Source organism: Bacillus rossius, chromosome 2, assembly GCF_032445375.1.
Source record: "Bacillus rossius redtenbacheri isolate Brsri chromosome 2, Brsri_v3, whole genome shotgun sequence".
Lineage (NCBI taxonomy): Eukaryota > Metazoa > Arthropoda > Insecta > Phasmatodea > Bacillidae > Bacillus > Bacillus rossius.
In genome coordinates this window covers 125044422-125065066 of record NC_086331.1, presented here as the reverse complement: position 1 = coordinate 125065066, position 20645 = coordinate 125044422, and the positions used below count along the sequence as shown (strand labels likewise).

Genomic DNA, 20645 nt, shown 5'->3' with positions numbered 1-20645 from the left:
TAGTACTCCATTCAGTTACGGAAAATGCAAGAGGCGTGTGCCTGTGTTTACAAGTCAGGACATGTAAAGCATGTTCCTGAACATTTTAATTTCATTTTTCACACGTCTCAATAGCACAAGGAAACATAACATTATAATCTTAAAAACAGAAATGCCTTGATGCCCCTCTACCTGCCCTAGATGTCGAATTGCGATGCCTATGTGCCTAGACGCCAACTAGCGTAATGTGTGTGTGTGTGCGTTCGTTCACATGAGACTCCTCAGGGTCGTGTCGTAGCCATGTGGCTGGGAGGCAGCAGGGGTGTGTTCGACCAGGTACACTATGCTCGTATACACAACTCTCGTACACTTGCTGACCCCTGGACCTGGCATGTCCCGCTACAGAGCCAGGGCTCGTCTCAGTCCGAACTATGCATGCTGGGTGAGGTGCCACTGACCTGAGCTCCCCCATGGCCACTGCCGTTAAGGGTCGCTGCGTGTGAAAAACGGGGAGTGAACTTAGGTTCGGACGGTGCCAGGTTTTGAGCTCTAGCGTACCCGTGGAAACATTGATAGTTACAATAAATTCGGGGATGATGTTATGGTGAATGTCCCTGGAAATGAAGTTAAGTAACATAAAAAAAACCAGGTTGATAGTCGATTGTCGTTCAGGTGACAGTCATTACCCTGCACTTCACACTTTTTATTCACCAGCAGATCACACGAACATGTGACGTTTTGCCTAAGGGCATTTTGCTAATTTTAGGCAAAATGCCGTTAGACAAAACGTCGTTAGGAAAAATGCCGTTTGGCATAACACCGTTAGGGAAAACGCTGTTAGGCTAATTGCCATTAGGCAATTCGCCGTTAGGTAAAACGCTTTTTCCTCTTGCAGGCAAACGCCATTGGGCGTTAGGCAAAATGCCGTTAGGCAAATCGCCATTAGGCAAATCGCCGTTAGGCAAACCGCCGTTAGGCAAAACGCCGACAGGCAAAACGCCGATAGGCAAAATGCCGATAGGCAAAACGCCGTTAGGTTAGTTTAGGTTAGGTTATGTTAAGCAAAATGCTGTTAGGCAAAATGAGGTTTTGTCATCATAGTAACATTTTAGGCAAAACGCCGTTAGGCAAATAGCCGTTAGGCAAAATGCCGTTTGGTAAATCGGAGTTAGGCAAAACGCCGTTAGGCAAATCGCCGTCAGGCAGAACTCCGTTAGGCAAATCGCCTTTAGGCAAATCGCCTTTAGGCAAATAGATGTTAGGCAAAACGCCTTTAGGCGAAATGACTTTAGGCAAATCGCCTGTTACTCGATCACACACCCTAGTGAGGTGCCGATGAGGCATAACAGCCTGTGCGAGCAGAGGGAGCAAAAATTACAGGAAAAGTTATGAACAGGTTTAGTTACAAGGCAAGAATATACAACTTCTTGAAAGTTACAAAAATTTAAGAATATATGCAATTACAAAAATAATTAAATAATTTCCTTAAGGTTATAAAATTATCAGAGGATAAATACAGGTACAAAAATTACTAGAATACTTCTTCAAACTCACGAGAGTTTACACTAGTAGAAATGTCCCATAACTTTAGGCACTTAAAGACACTAGATTATAATTACAGTGTGAATAATAAGAATAAACAAACTTGTCACATGACAGCAGACACACTCGCACATGCTGTCCAGGGAAGACTTTAATAAAATTGGCAAATTTCATTTCAAAGTTGCTATTAAATGGGGGATTCAGAATCCAAAATATCAAACTCTATAGTAAAAAAAAATATTTTAAAAGAACCAGCTCTTTGAGCCAAGTAGACTCTCAAAAACATGGGTTGCGTCTTGCTAGGAGACGCAGCGAAGCATTATTATGGCAAAATTGGAAAACCACTCAATAACTACAAATACTGAGGGAAAATACAAAACCAGCTTAGCCTGAATATGAATTATATGGTGGTTGCAGAAAATAAATTTAAACAAGAATTAATAAAAGTTACAAATAAATACATGGTTTTACCATCACAAATTGCTCGTAAAATAAAAACTACAATTTACATTCGTGCCATGACTCACCTAACGCATGCTCACCACGATTACCAAGTGATGTACTCATGTGCAGACAAATAGTAACAAGAAGGATCTGGGCTTTAAGGGGGTGCCTCCCATTTCAGGTCAAGATTTTATATTTACAGTAATGACAGGTAAACGTGTAGACTTTTTCAATTGTTTAACTTTCACGAAATGAAAAATATATACAGCACATACTTTTTGCATAATTAGCTGCCAAAGTTACATTTTTAACTTTTTTGAGTTGTACAAATATGGCTACTTCAAGAAATGGTTTGAATTTCTTCCAGAAAATATTAATTAATTTTACCTGGCATTTCAAAATTCTCAAATTTGTTACGATTTTGACAGCCAAGAAACATGGAATGAGTTTTTGTGATAGAAATGCAACCCATATAATGAAGTAGCCAGTGGCATTGCAGTTAAACCTAAAAAGTTTCAGTTCTGAAATAAATTAAATTCTCCTTATTTGTACAACCCAAAAACATTAAAAATGTAACTTTGGCAGCTAATTATCCAAAAAAATATGCGCTGTATAAATTTTTCATTTAGTGAAAGTTAAACAATTGAAAAAGTCTAAAAGTTGATCAGTGATTAATATAAATATAAAATCAGGACCTGTAATGGGAGGCACGCCCTTAATCCTGCTTATGCAAATTGGGCATGTAGGCCGCATTTTGCACACCAAAGACAACCCATGAGAGGCTGGAAGAACCTACACACACATTATTTTTTCAAATTCTTCATGAACTTTTTTAAAGTACATTCATATATTTTTTCTTTCTGATATCTTTATTAGTGTAATTGTAATTTTTTTTAATAATCTTCTACCTGTCTAAAGCACCTGCATCCCTTATTTACTTATGTCATTAGCAACTAACATTTAACAGTTGTGTGTTTGTTTCTTTATATTTTTATTGTAGCCTATTATTACATATCTAGAAAATAATTGAACTTTTTTAACATAAACGTGGCATTTGTATTAATGTTGGTCACTGCATCTTGTTCTTACTTTTTAGATTGTTTGTGTTGCAGTACATACTTTCCTATCATCTAAATAAAATCTGTGTTTTCGAAGAAACATTTTACGTAATACTTCATCAATGTTTACTATCTGTTGATTGTCAATTAAAAAAATTGTCGATAGGTAATAACTATGTTACTTTATTTTTGACACTTATCATAACCATTGCTTAGCTAGACACTGATTCCTCCTATACATGTAAAAAAGTTTAGAAACATTCCAGTAATAATCACTGGTTAGAGATTGTGTTTGAATTTATTATGTGTTAAGAAAACTCAGTCATAAAACACACATTGTGAATTCAGCCTAAAATATAAAGCAATTTAATATTTTCAATGGAGATGGTGTAGAAAAGCAATTTTTTTTCTTTTTCTAAAAATGTGTGCATCATTTGATTTTTTTTTTGCCATCAAGCCATTTGAGGACATTGTAATGTTGAAGTATTTGTCATTCAGTTGAGTACAATTCAAAACTTTATAATTACAAAATGCATATTCTGCCTTGAGTCGCCTAACCTCAATTAACTAATTGTTTATACTGTTCCAATTGTTATCCCTATCTCTTCATTCCCTCATGCTAGAGCATGCCTGGTTACATATTTAAATTTGATTTATTAGAAACCCTTTACAAAACACTTAACCCTCAAAAAATCAATAACATTTTAAAAGTAGGTTTTTTGTTTCTTTATTTTTCTTAATTAAATCTTTCCTACCAGTAACAATATGCGCTCCCTTTAGCTGGTTAGCATATTCGCTACAGTTAACCTATTACCAATAATTAATATGATTACTTACAGTAGTTCTTTACAAAATTCTTGGTCTTACACTTAATTCTTAATAATAAATACCAAATATGTAATGAGTCAGACTTCTCAGCAAGCTTAATGGTTCAACTTTTACATAGGTATGAAAACTTGAAGAAATTTGCTGGGCACTGAAAATATTGTTCACTGCCATTAAATATTACTTTCGATGTTAAGACTACATGTTCTGAAGATTTTCTTGCTTAAATAAAAGAATTTGTGAATAAAATTTGTAGAATTATTTTCCTGTTCATTAGACACAGAACGTGGACACTGTTTAAGACGAAGAAACTATTACGTGATGAAAACAAAACTTGCAAGACAAAAAAATATACTTCAGTTGCTCCAACAAAGTAGTTCAGAGTCCTTCTTTACCAAGAAGGAGACTCCCACATGACATCCAACAACCAATCACAGAGCACCTTAAAACTTCCATCCAATAACAAAACCTTTTACACTGCTGAAAATGGACAATGATTCTATGCTGTCTATGTCCACAGAAACCATCACATAATTTCTGTTCCCATGCAAAAAGTAAACCAAAAATCTGTTACAACACATCAAACTTAACCAATCAGCAAGAAATGTGTAAAAATAACCTTAAGCAGCTTTCTCTAATTAAATGATGTAAATTTATCAGGAATAATTCGAAGAAGAACTAATGTGAAATATCATATAAACAAATGTCTAAAACATGAAAGCCTCTAAAATTAATAAAGATCTGTTGTTTACCTTATGCCAAGAAACCTAACAAAGTTTTAAATGTGACCATAAACCATAATAAATCCCTTGCGAAATTGTTTCATTAGTCGTGAGGGTAAGGGCCTGCATTGGTACAAATACATAACTTACTTACACTTAATCAGTCTCAAAATTTAAAAACCACATTGTGAATGTGATGTCACACGGGCAGATGGGCGGCGGGATGAGCCACTGGAGTCCGCTGCCCAATGCAGTGTGAGTGAGTGACGTGCTCCGCCCTGCTCTAGTGCCTAGCAAAGCTGGTTGCTTGCTGTTGCTTGCATGCTCTACTGCTTGCTTGCTGTTGCTTGCATGCTCTACTGCTTGCTTGTTTTTTTGATGGTGTTGATGCGGTTCAGTGGTGTTTTTTGGGCGGGTGCTTGTCGCTGTCTGGAAATTGCGTTGGCAGGCAGAGTTGGCATTTTGGGCGGGCCCTCTCTGCAGTCAACTGCCAAGAAGTCTTGCCATCACTGTCTAATGACTCACTTGTTTTGAGTCTTCGATTAAGTGTCCTCACCCCTGCTGATGTAACTTCCGGTGTTGGCCCTATCTGCTGGAACATCGCCCGGATTTATGGGTGGCTTGCCGTAGACTAGCGGGCGAGACTCGCTTAGTTTATTATAACGTTCATTACTGAATTATTTATATGTTTGTAGGTTAAATTGCTGTTCCTTGTTATTTTTAAATATAGGTTTTCAACAGCTGAGAAGATGTTTCCCAAAGCATAATTTGTAAGAGTTTTCATTCCTTGTAATAGATTCTTTTAGTAGTTTCTGTGTATTGTAGACATTATTTCAAGAAAATTATAGTTAATATTAAATAAAATGAGATAAAACTACAAACGTAGAAAAAATTGGGGCAATACATTAACAATATTTTTTTTTCTCCCATTTGAACCTTTTCATCACACAGGATAAAATCAAAATAATTGCTTGTAAATTTGTGTTATTTGAAGAAGAAAAAATTACTATAAAAAATTGTTAAAAATTATGAGTTATTTGACTATTGTTTTTGTAGTGGGTGACATCCTAGATAATACTTCGGTAATTTTTCTTTTGACTTGTAATGAATAATTTTGAACTGCAATGGTCAGGTTTCAACATAGAAGAAATGCTCTGCATTATGTAAAATATGTTCGTAGTTTGTGTGGATGTTAAGCATGTAATTGGGAGAGAACGCTCCCTTGTGAAAGCTTAACTATTTCCTCCAATGGCTATTTTTTATTTTAAGGCAGACACAAAAGCATCCATTTTGAAGAAGAAATTTTAAAACTTTGACCAAGCAGAAATCTTTTCTCGAATTATACGTTTAAGCAAGCAGCATGTTATGGTTGACAGTATCAATTGCCACCATAAAGTCTATCTGTACTAAGCCTATGACAACTTATTCCTCGAATCCTGTCTCAGTATGTTCTGTCAGGTTCAGTATTTTGCTGGTGCAATATTTTCCTAGGAGGAAACCTGCTTATTGTCATATTAGCTTCTAGTTTAATGTGATCATAAAGCTTGAACAAGTGGCAGGGTAACTCGTTTCGTTGTCTGGTGTTTTTCCTGGTTCCATCAAAGTAATAACTTTTTTTCGTCTCCATATCTTGGGCATGACGAATGTCTCTGAGACGTTTGTTGTACAACTACAGTAGCCAAGATTTTGTGGCAGGGCTGAAATATTTACTTTGTTTGGTGCACTTATCGTCTGCTGATTTATATTTTTCAGTGCCGAGTCTGATTCCCACGATTTAATAGGTGACTCAGATAAATTATGTTCCAACGTCTTGTCTCATTTGATTTTTTTTTTTTAAATTTTAGTTGAGTAATTTATGGGCAACAGAATAGACTCTTGTACAGATAGAGCTGAGTTTTTGAATCAGTTTGTAGACATTTTCTACATGTATGTCAGAAAGACTGTAGGTAGCAAAAATAATGTCTATTTTCCGTTGTGAATGACTGCTAGGCCACAGCTCACAGTCCACTTATCTATCTTTTGTCAGCTCAGATCATTTCTGTGCTACCCCAATGATATGTGGCTGTTAAAATCACCTAGTACCAACTGTATTATGTGTGCTTCAAATTACTTATTTCAAATTGTAAATATTGCCAGGTGGTTAACAAACTGATATTATGGCACATTTACTCAGTTCCATTGTAATAACTTTAAGTCATCAATATGTTTACAGTTCTGACAAACACAGCACTGCAATAGTTGTGGGGTATCTCTGCAACTAGTCATGCCTTGTACGCAAGGTCGGGGTCTAGTTTCATCTCTGTGTTTCCATAAGCACAGCAGATTTATTTTCGGCTTACTGCGAGTGTTAAAAGTCTTTAGTTCTAGTAATGCCTCCAACGTTAAGGCTTACAAAAATCCTTAAAACTACACATTCAAATAAATTGTTGCCAGAGTGTCTTAAGTTTTGGAAACATCAGTGCCTCATAGTTTACTTTTAGCTGGTGGGTTTTCTCGTCTACTCGTGTCCCCCACCTGTGCAGTCCAGTGCTGCCCCTCTTATCCATCTCCTAATACTTTCAATGACAGGACAGAATAGGCAGAATACTCGGACTAATTAATTTATTCAAGTTTTTAACACTATTTGTTTTGTAAAATATTTGCAGAACTGCTACTTAAACTTTGAATTTTTTTGGAAGATTTTTTAAAATTAATCTCTTAAAAGAAAAGATATTGCTTTCATCAGTGTTATCAACTGACATCCAAACACAAACCAATGATATTCAAATTGTGCTGTTTACTTACCTACAGAATAAGAAATAAACAAAAACTGGGAAGATCATTATGACCCATTTTGCAAGTTTGGTTTTGGAGAAGCATTGTCATCCTTAAGAAACAGTTCTGCTTTCATGTCAAATTTCGATGAATAATACAGCATAAATGGAGTAACTTTATTATTTTTTAGTATGTTTGCTAACATGTGGTTTTAGTTTCTGTGGCTAAGTTTAAAACACTAGGCCCCTTAAAATTGCCTGTAATACAGAAGCCTCTCATCCATTAAGCAGTTTGATTTTACTTAAATGTTTGTAAGTCTCTAAAAAATTATGAGCTGTACAGTCTTCATGTTAGCTGTGGGGAATTATATGCTCATGTACGTAACTTAGTCTGAAAGTACTATGGTGGCTCATTTGCTATCGGCCTGTCAAACATGTTACTTAACTGCTCACTTCACTCTGCTCCGGTGCAGGCACCAATTGCTAACATTCCAGCACTTTTTCAGCCTCTTTTTTTCCCTGGCATAGCTGCTCTCCTTGATGCTGGTCCAATCCCGTACAGTCACATCTTGTGGGTGGTGACTCCATCGCTCGTGCGACCTTTCACGAACCAGCTGGTGGTGTGCTGTAAATTTTTGGTATACTCCCTTGTGATTGCAATGTTTCACCATCATACATCCGGGCTTCCTCTTCCTTCTTTTTTTCCTCCTTCCCCCTCCCCGCCCAACAGGTGGGCGGTGAGACGTGTCAAAACATATGCTGCCTCACTTTGTGGAGCATTTCACTCCATGTAACAAAACAAGTCTTGAGCCATGAAGCAAGACACTGGACTCTAATTCCATAGGACCAGGGCTGCATCCAGGTCTGGCCATCCTGATTTCGGATTTTTATAATTCCTGAAATTACTCTAGGCAAATGCTAGAACAGTTCTTCACTATAGGCCATGGGTGATTCCTTCTCCAATGTCCCTAAATTGTGTTATTTAGTATTACAGTTTCAAATGACCTCGTCATTGAGACGTAAAGCCACATGTCTCATTTGATTACTAGCTGGGCATGTCGTCCTTGGGGCAATTGACGTGGGTTCAAACACAAAGATAACTTACACAAACATGTACAAAACCATTAATTTACAAAAAATATCAAAAAATACAATGAGTTTTAATACAATGCTTCAAAGTTCAGAGCAATTCATATCTGTGTCGATTCTTTCTAAGGTGTTATTTAGAGAATTTTTTTTTGCCAAGTGGTGAAATTTTAAACATGCCATATTTTTTATTAATATAATTGCTTTATTAACATGAGTTTAATATTACATTACTCTGGCTTCATTATTCATTGGGATTTGATGTTTATTTTTTGTGAACTTGACTATTATTTCACATATTATACACACATCTGTATTAGAACAATTTCTTTATTTGGTTCCCAAAATAAATTGGACCAAACAGAAAGAATTGAACCAAATGAAGGAAATAATAACAGTATCTTACACCTTTAAATTTGCATGGGACTGAGACATGTATTCCAAAAGCAATTATTTAAAAGGAAATTTATAAGATTGGTATTTAAATAAATTTTTAAAAAATTGGGAATATTTGGGGGGCATCTTGTTTATACAGTATATTTAAAAAAATAATTTTGTAATTTAAAATTAAGGAAACTCTTCAGAGACATTTATATTATTCATCTGTATGCATATTTTATTGTTAGTGTGCTATCAGTTCCTAAATATGCATGATATCTCTAAATATAGAACAGAAATTGTTGCTGAATAATTCCAACAGATTTCCTAAGCTTGTAATTTTGGTCATCACAAGCAGTTTTTGTTGAATGGTGAGTCATGAAGAGCACAAATTTGGAGAGTTGAACAATTAAGTGCAAGGTAAAAGTCTGAAAAAAAAATGAGAAATTTTTCTTGGAATGTGGAGTGTTGAGTGTCAAATTAGGTTTGCAATCAAGACCATAGCTCCCATAATAAAACGATAGTGCTGCGAAATTTTGTGTTTCTACATGAAATTTGTGGCAATGATTTGGCAACAAGTAGAATTAATGATGTCACTGTACACATGTTTTCTGACATGCAAGACCTGAGTACAAGTGCAGTTGTTATGCAGGACTTGAATCTTCAGGTTTCCAGGTCTATCCTCAACCTACTACTCCTCCTGAGCCAGCACCCCCTGATCACCTAAGCTGTCTGCAGCCATCGGAGTCACACACAAGCCTGGATGAAATCAAATGTAAATTTTCTATATCTTACAGCATGCTCCTTAACGTAGAGCAGTGGTAATTCTTTGTGACACATTTTTTTTTGTGGGCAGTGTGGCCATTGATTTCAATTCTTATTTCCCTGTACAATGATTTAATATTTGCTGTTGTTCCATCTATTTTTTGAAATTTTTTTGTTATATACATACTACCATTTTATAGAGATTGTGTGTGTGTTTCTCTCATATGTTATTGTGACATACTGGTTTGCTTGTATTCATGTGCATATTTTGCATGCATGTATGTATAGTTAGTTACTTTCAAACATGCATACTAGAAATAATTTTTTTTTTTCATTGAGATTTTCATTTTTTTTCTTGACATAGGTGCTGATATTTAAAGTAAACTGTTTTCTGAAAATGAAAATATTTTTAGCATTGTGTACTTTAAGTAAAAAAAATTCTGGCTAGTAATGATTCCTAGCAGTCTAAAATTTTCAAATTAATGTTATTATTAAATATTATTGTGCCTGTCGGCAGTGTTTTAATGTGTGGTATAAATAACAAACATAGCACCCAGAAGTTAGAATGTAATGGAAGAAAATCACAGAGCTAAATTTAACTCTTAAGTTACGGGAGAGAAAGCACACATTGCATGATCTGAAAATGTTGGCAGACTGACATGTCAACATACCTTATTGTATGCATCCAGGAAGAGTTATATGTAGGCTAAAATTAAAGTAATTAAACAAATAGCAATGTTGTTAGGACAGCCAGTAATGGAGCATTTCCTGCTTGTGGTTGCTTGTTACTTGCCTATTGACAGGGTAGCGTACTCAAAGGGATGATATGTTTGGACACTTTTATGGTGGGAGATTTATTCCTTTGTCACAAAACAAGGTCGCAATTCTGAACATTTTTTATTTGAACTATTCAAATAAAATTCAAACATATACAATTTTGTACATTGATTATATAATAAATTCAATGTACTGACAAAAAGTTTTGAACTATCCACAATTTCAAAATACAGAAGTTTGAACTGGTCGGATTCTTTTGTATTATTTTATATACAATGTAAGTCTAGATCCTTTGAATGTTCAGTAGAGGTGTGTGAAATTAATTTTTTTTTCTTTTTCGAATTTAATCAAAGTTGAAAACTAGTATGAAGATTTAAGTCTTTGCAAAATTCACTTAAATATTTTGCCACATTAAACAAATCCCATAGATTCTTAATATATATCTAATGAGCACATCTTGCATACCATACACTGCTAGGAACAATGTGGGAAACATTTAGGATGTTAACCAATGTCACTGCTTGTTAATAAAAACAAATGGTAAAATATAAATGACGTATGTATTAGCAAGATTTACTTAAGTATCTATTTTTGAAGGTGAACACATTACAATTATCTCCTGCAACAGAGTATGTATTTAAGAGGCTTGGAAACAGGCTGTTGTACAAATTCTGAAACACAGTGTCAAGAATTTTTATTTTTCTCTGTTAATTACAAATAAAAATAAACAAAAGCAGTCTTTAAGTTAGGTATTAAGAATCTTGCTATCTCTCTACCACTTTAGGTAGATAACAGCTTTCATGAACAATGCAATTTTACAAGTTACAAGTACTGTCAAGTTCCGATTATCTGCTGTGATGAAAGGCCGAGGGGGCGTATAATACAAAACACAGGTTAAAATAAAACAATTTAGAATAGTACGTACCATATTTACCGGCAGAGAAATTGCCAGTGTATGGGTCACTCCATACATTTGACTTCAGTAGAATTTCATAAATACAAAAGAAGTCTTTGTGTATCATGTCTCTGCCTATTAGCTTGTAAACAATGTGGTGCCTTTCTTGCTATTTGGTGGCGGGTGACTATACACGTCACTTGCCGGGTGCCGGACGGGTAGGGTCGCAGGTGGCGGGTGACTAGACACGTCACTTGCCGGGTGCTGGACGGGTAGGGAGGCAGGTGGCGGGTGACTAGACACGTCACTTGCCGGGTGCCGGACGGGTAGGGAGGCAGGTGGCGGACACGTCACTTGCCGGGTGCTGGACGGGTAGGGAGGCAAGGTGGCGGGTGACTAGACACGTCACTTGCCGGGTGCCGGACGGGTAGGGTCGCAGGTGGCGGGTGACTAGACACGTCACTTGCCGGGTGCTGGACGGGTAGGGAGGCGGGTGGCGGACACGTCACTTGCCGGGTGCTGGACGGGTAGGGAGGCAAGGTGGCGGGTGACTAGACAAGTTACTTGCCGGGTGCCGGACGGGTAGGGTCGCAGGTGGCAGGTGACTAGACACGTCACTTGCCGGGTGCCGGACGGGTAGGGTCGCAGGTGGCGGGTGACTAGACACGTCACTTGCCGGGTGCTGGACGGGTAGGGAGGCGGGTGGCGGACACGTCACTTGCCGGGTGCTGGACGGGTAGGGAGGCAAGGTGGCGGGTGACTAGACACGTTACTTGCCGGGTGCCGGACGGGTAGGGTCGCAGGTGGCGGGTGACTAGACACGTCACTTGCCGGGTGCTGGACGGGTAGGGAGGCAGGTGGCGGGTGACTAGACACGTCACTTGCCGGGTGCCGGACGGGTAGGGAGGCAGGTGGCGGACACGTCACTTGCCGGGTGCTGGACGGGTAGGGTCGCAGGTGGCGGGTGACTAGACACGTCACTTGCCGGGTGCTGGACGGGTAGGGAGGCAGGTGGCGGGTGACTAGACACGTCACTTGCCGGGTGCCGGACGGGTAGGGAGGCAGGTGGCGGGTGACTATACACGTTACTTGCCGGGTGCCGGACGGGTAGGGTCGCAGGTGGCGGGTGACTAGACACGTCACTTGCCGGGTGCTGGACGGGTAGGGAGGCGGGTGGCGGACACGTCACTTGCCGGGTGCTGGACGGGTAGGGAGGCAAGGTGGCGGGTGACTAGACACGTTACTTGCCGGGTGCCGGACGGGTAGGGTCGCAGGTGGCAGGTGACTAGACACGTCACTTGCCGGGTGCTGGACGGGTAGGGAGGCAGGTGGCGGGTGACTAGACACGTCACTTGCTAGACGCCGGCCGGGTGGGGATGCGCGCAGCAATCATAGCATAAGGTGCAGTACACGGTGCTTCAAATTCAGTGCTGAGATATTTCAGTGAATTAATTTAGACTTACTTGCAATGTTTTATTTATTGAAATCAAAAATAGGGTAATACTTCACGCACATATTCAACCACACAGTGCTATGTTAAAAAAATGTTTACTTAGAGTGAAAAACTTGCCTAAAACTCAAATCAGCATCGTATGTGCAACAGTGTTTAGTACACAATACCTTTGTTGAAGCTCTAAACAAACACAAAATTATTTGAAAAATATTTTTTCACAGTTGCTTAAGTGAAGCTGCTTTCTTCTTTCTTATTATACAATGAATTTTTTGCAGAATCAGATCAGCTTGTCTGATATGTGTGTGTCCTCCTCGTGTTCCAAATAATGCAGCTGGTTTTCTCTTCTTTCGATAGGAGCTGTATGGGAAAAAAGCTTTTCTGGGATTAAAGAATCAGTTTCATCTTCTCTTTCATTTGCTTCCTGTTTCATTTTCAATCTGTTACGATCTTATCATAGCCTACTATCATGCAAACAGGTTTTCCATAGTCAACTTAATACCAAACTGAAATTGCATCACTGTCACTATTTTTGCAACCTGCTGAGTTTTTCAATGTCATTGAGATATTTGCTGGAGGGAAGAAAATTCTGTGAAACCAACTCACACTTTTACTTCAATAACTGGAAATAATTTGTTCCAAGATTTGCTAAAGCCCACCCCACACGATGCCCATTTTCTGCTATAACTTCTCTTATACCCATGGGTATAAAAATTTTCATAAAAATTTGTATAGCAGAACCGCAGAAAGATTTCTTAACTCCATACACACGATAACTAGAATGCTAACAGAAAACCAGCCAACGCAGTTGCCGACCAAAGCAAACATATCAGGGGAGGATAAACCTGTCGTAGTCAACTTATCAAAATACTGAAAAAAAAGTGAAAGTTACACCTGTTTGTGTTAAAAATTATGTAACTTGCGGAAATATTATTTGATATTTTATCTTATATTTTTCATTTGCAAATAAATAACAAAATTGGTTTAGTATTTAAAAACAAATTAAGAGCAATTTCGGAATTACAAATATATTTTTAAGTTGTAGGTTAATTTCAAAATCTAAAAATATATAAATTTAAATGATACAAGGGACATTGGGTTTACTAAATGTAGTTTATGTACGGTTTAAATTCTAATATTAATTTAATTATACAGTTAATCAAGCTAATTTCATTGTAATAGTAAAAAAATGTTACCGATTCATATATGTTATATATAATATTTATTGATTACTTATATATTTAACTACATAATTAGAGGAATTGTAACTAATATTTTTTGTGACCCAGTGAGACAAATAAACACGCACATACCGCGTAATAAATTTAAATCTTCGGTGAAGAAAAACATTTTGCATGTTTTTTTTTTACCCTCACAGGTGTGTCGCTATGAAGTATCAGTTTATTCATTATTAATTTATGGACACTCGTTTCTTAATAAACGTTGGCGTTTTAATTATAAAATTAACTTTTGGTTTAAATTATTTGTGAACATGTGATTTTACTTTACTTTTTTAAAAGTAAAAATAAATCTAGGTACGTAGTACTATGAATAAAATCAATGGACTGAGACACCTAAATGTAGTTAATAATATTATATCATAAATTAATTCTAATAATTTATATTTGCAGAAAGCACAGTATGTACAATTTAATTATCTGTTATTTAAAAAAAACTAAAAAAAAAATTGGACTGATGAGGATTCGAACCACGTTCAAAATCACCCTTCTACCACTGCCATCGTGCCCTTCGCCACTACGCTACCGCAACTTCTACGAACATGATAGGAGATAATGGGTAATATAAAATGCAACGTATTTTCATAACGTATTTTAAATTTTCCGATTACTTCTTTCTGTGGCAATTTCAGCTTAACAAATATATTCCATAGTAGTTTTACTATTATAAAGTTTCATTTGGCATACCATTACATTTGTTACGTCCCTTAATGTTGACAATACAGACTATATACGGGGTTATATTGCAACACATGGGTCCGCCATCTTGACGGCTTCAGCTCGTGGGTATAGCAGAAAAATAGAACACGTTCTATTACGGTTTTGGCTAAGACTTCGGTTATGAAAACTTTTATACCCAGAGCCAGACCCCTTGGAAGGGTGCTGAAATGTTACCCACACGGGAACAGGCGCGCTAGCATAAAAATTACACAAAAACTGCTAAGGAAATGGGTGTCGTGTGGGGCAGGCTTAAGTGTTGTTGGTTTTACCATGTTCCACTTCACATAAATAGCAACCAGTTCTGTCAGCTTCTTCCAGAAAGTATCAAATCTGAGCCCTCGTCAGTATGCTTCTGCAAAAGGCTCCCTCTGTACAATTTTTTCACTGTTGCTATCACTCCTTGTTCATGTTTGGTGGCAAATATTTTACACAACTTTTACCATTTGCAGAGTTGAGAACATTTTCACTGGGATGAATGATGCATTATCAATTAGCAGTACAGCTTTTTCAGGCAAACCTTTAGACTTTAAATGCTCCCACATCTGTAGCAGATAGTGGTGATCAAACCACGTTTAAAAATTTCTGTATCCATCCACGCATCTTTTTTTTTGTTGAATTAAGTTACTGATAAGTTAGTTTTCATTGTGCCTTTAATTGAACGTGATTGTATTGCTTTCACGATGAGGCATAGATAGCCTATTTGTGAAACAGCAAGGTTTTCACAGCACATAGCTTTTAGCCTTCTTTGCTTGATTTATGACCTGGAGCTTCGATACTAAAGCTAACGTTCTTGAAGGTAAACACTTCTAGTATAACCCAGTTTTACCTGCATTATAAATTTGTTCTAACGAGATTTTCCTTGAAAAGAAATTCTTGAGAAATATTTACAAAATTTGGCGGCTGCATTGTCATCACCACTTAACTTTTCACCTTGTAGGGTGGTTTCACATATAGGGTGCCACTGTTTGACTCATGTAACCAGCCTGAGAATGCATTAAATTCTTCCTCGAGTCCTAATGCTGTAAAAAAATGTGCTTGTTTGGCACCAGTGTTCCCTCTGCTTGTTTCTGGCTGAACCATTCCAACATCACCTTATATCCAGTTTGTCGTAGGATGACTGTTTCAATCTTTTTTTTTCTTTTAAATATACCACTGGTTGAATCAGCTCTCCTTGCATAATTAATCGGCTTTGTTTTGTTGCTCTGTATATCAGGGATTGTTGTTTCACCCCCTCCATAATTATTGAGGAAGCTGTTTTGTTAAACAGCATTCCTTGAGCTTATTTATTATTTACAGTTTTTGCTGGATTGTCAGAACAACATGTTCGTACTGCACCACAATCACCATGTTGAATAATTGCTTCATAACAACAGGTCAAGCAAGGGCTGAAGCACTAATAGGTTGCTGCCGCGGTGGAGGAAATGAGATAAGCTGGGGAGGGGACTTGGTGCCTGCTGCAAGGCTATGGCGTTGCCAAGTCATGCATGCACGGCTTCGAGGTTATCATATCAGTGCTTAGAAATTCTGACAGTAATAATTTTGTGCTTCTTCATTTTTTATTGTAGAAACTACCAAGAATTTGTTACTTTAGCATTGCGTTAATGTTTTTCTTAACAGGATTTTTGACCCAGGACTACAAAATTTTTGAACTTTAATGACTACGTAGGCAGGGGAGAAGGGGGAGCCAGGCATCGCGGTCTGGTCTCTCACGTTCGTAACACTATATATATAAAAATAAAATGATTTATCTATTATCTCAAAGCTCAAAGCAGTTTGTGTCCACTAACTGATGTAAGTGCGCATAAAAAGTGATTAGTAAGATGTATTCAGCTCTTATAAGTTTTCACCCTTTTTGGTTTGGCAGTGTTTATGTACTTGTCTTTGGATTAATTTATGTCGACTGAATCAATTCTCTTCTATTCCTTTCTGCATTGGGTTCCAGTTTGTGTAACATAAGTTCTGAGAAAATTAATGTTTCTTTGGGCAATATACTGACAATAATTGAACTTGTGAAAAGAAAAACAAACATAGTTAGGACATGTATCATGTTGTATGTTTTCCATGAAAAATAAGTTGTAGGATTGGTGAAAGAAAAATTTTGTCAGGGAAAATTTATGTATTATTTTGAAATCAAAGGTAGGGTTAAATACTTATAATAAAATGTGGATTTCATCGTTATTGTGCACACTCACACCGGAAGTGTGGTAACAGTATTTTTCTCCTAGATAATATCAATAAGTGAATAAGGGTTACAGTTGATAATCGTCTTGAATTTTTGGGGTTTTCAGTTTTTTCAATGACCCGCCTCATTAAGTAATTCATTCCAGGAAAACAAGAGTGCTAATCTAAACCATGATAATTCAATTTTTTTTTTTCCCATTAGATTGTAGGTTAATCAAAAAAATTGTTTACTAATTCTGTAAGAGTGATTGCGGTCTCCCATTTTAATCAAGACACTACAGCAGTTAAAATCATTTTTTTATATTTATATTTGTCTATATACATTTGAAGTACATTTAAATAAACGTTTGAATAACATACATAAATCAAACAATCTAAAATTATATTACACGTAAAAAAATTCACAAACCTTATTGTTTTCATAATAGGGCTTTAGCTCAACATTCCTATGTAGCTGTAATATTTTTGAGTTACAAAATAATGTTATTAAAATAGGAAGTATATTTCAGTCCTAGTGAAATTTCAGAAAAGCATAAACTTTACATTTTTTATTATTAGAAAGATTAATTAACCTGTAAATGTAATTTCTGTCTTGTTGTTTACTAAATGTCTATCTGCCATGATTTGCCACTAGCACGAGGTAAACTAGCCCTGAAGCTTTTGGCTTTTCTCACGGAGATGTTGCTGACCTGTGGAATGGCGTAATAGAAACATTGGCTGAACACTCAGACATTACAGATATTTCTGCGTAATACAAACCACTGAACTATCTTAAATGGGCTAAAGTAAATTTGCAGTGAAGGACGAAAATAGCTACAAAGGAAAGAGCAAAATATTGTTTGTTGAGTCATCACATGTTTAATCCGTTGCATTGTTTTTTATGCTACTCAAGTGCTGTTACCATTGTACATGCATGGAAATAAAACTTAGCATAAAACAAAAAATTGCTTCTTCCAATCATGCTGTCATTTATTGGCATTGATACTTCAAAACCATGCAAAACGAAGAGCATTACTTGGAGGGGGCAAATGTATTGAACAAAAACAAGAACTCGCCTCTGAAGATGTTTTTGAAAGGTTAAGCTAGTTAAAGAACTACCCTAATGTCAACTGAATTAATAGGTCTTAGTGAAAGTATTATATCCGAGGCGTGTCCACAAAGTAAGTTTCTGTGGGGCCGTTTACAGAACCAAATCACAATTTTGTATAAATTTCAATTGCAACAGATACAGCAAGTTTTCATATATTTTTCAACATATTTGCCACTGGAATCGAGACATTTGTCATACAGTGGGATTAACTTTTGTATAGCTATGTAGTAGAAAACTGCCACGTGGGATTGGAACCATCGTGTGACAATCATTTCCACCTCCCTGTCATGTCGCTGACACTGACCGGACGGGAATTTCTTTGAGGAGTAGTAAAAGATGGAAATCATTAGGAGTAAGGTCCGGGCTGTAGAGTGGATGAGTAAACACCTCCCAGCTGACCTTGCTATCCGTTGAGCCATGTTCTGCCTAGCATTATCGTGCAGGAAGACGATACTGCCACTAAGCATCCCATGCCACGTGTTCTGAATGGCCTGTTGCACTGACCGCACTTCACAGTTGGCAGGAGCTGGAATAGGAGCCTCCATCTTATACAGCTGCAACGATGCTACTGTGAGAACACGGGAAGTACTGTTAGTGCATGCCTCATTATAAGTCATTGCTCTCTCACGTACATGCCATAAGGTTTGCTAGCTGTGGGACGAGTGGGAATGTTATTTTGCGGAAGTGCCTCGTTTTGCAGTTGATGATATAAAAAGTGAGAACAGGGTGGCGACCAACCGGGAAAACCGGGAAAAGTCAGGGAATTTTGCCAGCAGGGAAAAGTCATGGAAAAGTCAGGAAATTTTTCAAATAGTCAGGGAAAAAATTAAATCTTGTCTAAAGTTCCTGCTGCAGCATTTTACAGCTTAATATTATTCATAGTCTTTGTTAATTTGTTAATTGTATGTAGCGAATTATTAACTGAAAATTCTGAATACTATATTTTATACGAAGTTTGACATTTTAATGAAGCCATTTTTGATGTCGCGGGTCCATGAGAAACTCTGCTGTGTTTGCATTGCTGATAACAGCTGGCTGGCGTGCGCGCGCATGCATTGTATTGCCACCATAGTCATGGTACGTGTACCAAATTATTCTATGCTTACTAGTTTTATAGCTCATAGTACACCGAGATGACCGAGATAGTTTAATTTTTGTTTCTCGTATTATTGGCAACTGTGGTACAAGTACACGAACGTTTTGGGATGAAAACGTGAGTGCTTTTTTTTTGTTGCCAGTCGTGTTGTGTAGTGCTTCTCTACGTTTTACTTTTCAGATGTACTATTTATTTTATTTTGCTGTCCTCTGTGTAAACGTTTTGAATAGTGGCGTGTACATGTTTTCAGTATTATTTAGTAAGCTAGTCGGGCTTTTTTCTGAAGATAAAAAAGAGAGAATAGAAGTAGTAGACAAAGATGGGGGGAAAAATGTGCGCGGGATCAGATATGAACGTGTGGGCCTGGGAAGAATATTGCCGTTGCCGAAAGCTAAGAGTAAAGGTGATTAATGAGTTAAAGTGTTTATTCGGTTTTATTCAAATTTTTAGCCCATTACTTTTATGGAGTAAAACATTTTTTTAATGAATTCCAATACAGGATAAGAAAAGTGAAAGGTAAATATTAAGAGTAGCTAATCATTAGACTTGCGCATAATAGTTCGCGACCGGGAGCGCTCCTATTAAAAACGTTTACACAAAGAGGACAGCAAAATAAAATAAATAGTACATCTGAAAAGTAAAACGTAAAGAAGCACTACACGACTGGGAACAAAAAAAAAGCACACACGTACAAACTAGGTCGCTCTTTTAGTTCGTCCGCTCCCATCTCGAATTCAAAGAAGACAGGTCAGAGATAATTCGTTCGCTTTGCTACAGCTACTGCAGGCGATCTTCTTTGTATGTTATAGTAGTTATTTTTTATAATGATCAGTGTTGTGAACGCCTAGACTATTATCCTTTTTTGGTTTATTATACATCAAATGAGTAAATAAAACAATAATTTACATAATTGGGTAAAATGGCGTATATAACAGTTGTTTTTAATCTTCACTTAACATATAATATAATCAAAAAATTTTAATTTATAACAGGATTTATTTTATAGCTAGTTAAAGAAATATTATTTATGAAATGTGTTTATTTTAGTGAATAAAATTCAGTTTTATAAATATACAAATTTTAATTTTTTTTTTTAAGTTTTAGAAATAATCAACAAAAAATGTGTTATTATTTACAGGCAACAAAATTACGTACATTATTAAAAAATAAATGTAGTTTAAAAAACTAAAGAAACATGCTTTTAAAGATTATCAAACTAAAAAGTTAAAAATAATTTTAAAATTTAATTTATGACAATAGTATATAAGCAATACTAGTATAAATGAGAAAAAAGCTTGAGGCGCTTTGTGCCATATTTTTTGTATATTAAGCGCCCCATGCTTTTTTCTCATTTATACTAGTATTGCTTATATACTATTGTCATAAATTAAATTTTAAAATTATTTTTAACTTTTTAGTTTGATAATCTTTAAAAGCATGTTCCTTTAGTTTTTTAAACTATATTTATTTTTAACTTTTTAGTTTGATATTCTTTAAAAGCATGTTTTTTTAGTTTTTTAAACTATATTTATGTATAATTATCATAGGGAAATGAGTTACCGACACTACCTATTACCATCTGAGATAACTATTTGGAGTTGCAACGTCACAAAGAAATGGTAAAGTCTCTCCGAATCATTTACAGT

The 20645-nt window shown here is 36.5% G+C and overlaps 1 protein-coding gene across 7 annotated transcripts in view; it reads left to right on the top strand.

Moving 5' to 3' along the window:
* The window catches only part of LOC134529773 (rho GTPase-activating protein 190), a 179273-nt gene that overhangs the window by 84915 nt on the left and 73713 nt on the right, over positions 1 to 20645 (top strand). For 4 of the 7 annotated variants that reach the window (XM_063364197.1, XM_063364194.1, XM_063364196.1 and 1 more), the window contains exon 19: positions 9455 to 9562. The exons of the other annotated variants lie outside the window; for them this stretch is intronic. In XM_063364197.1, coding sequence (XP_063220267.1) covers positions 9455 to 9562 — 108 coding nt within the window. The remainder of the gene's footprint in view (positions 1 to 9454; positions 9563 to 20645) is intronic. 7 annotated transcript variants of the gene reach the window in all.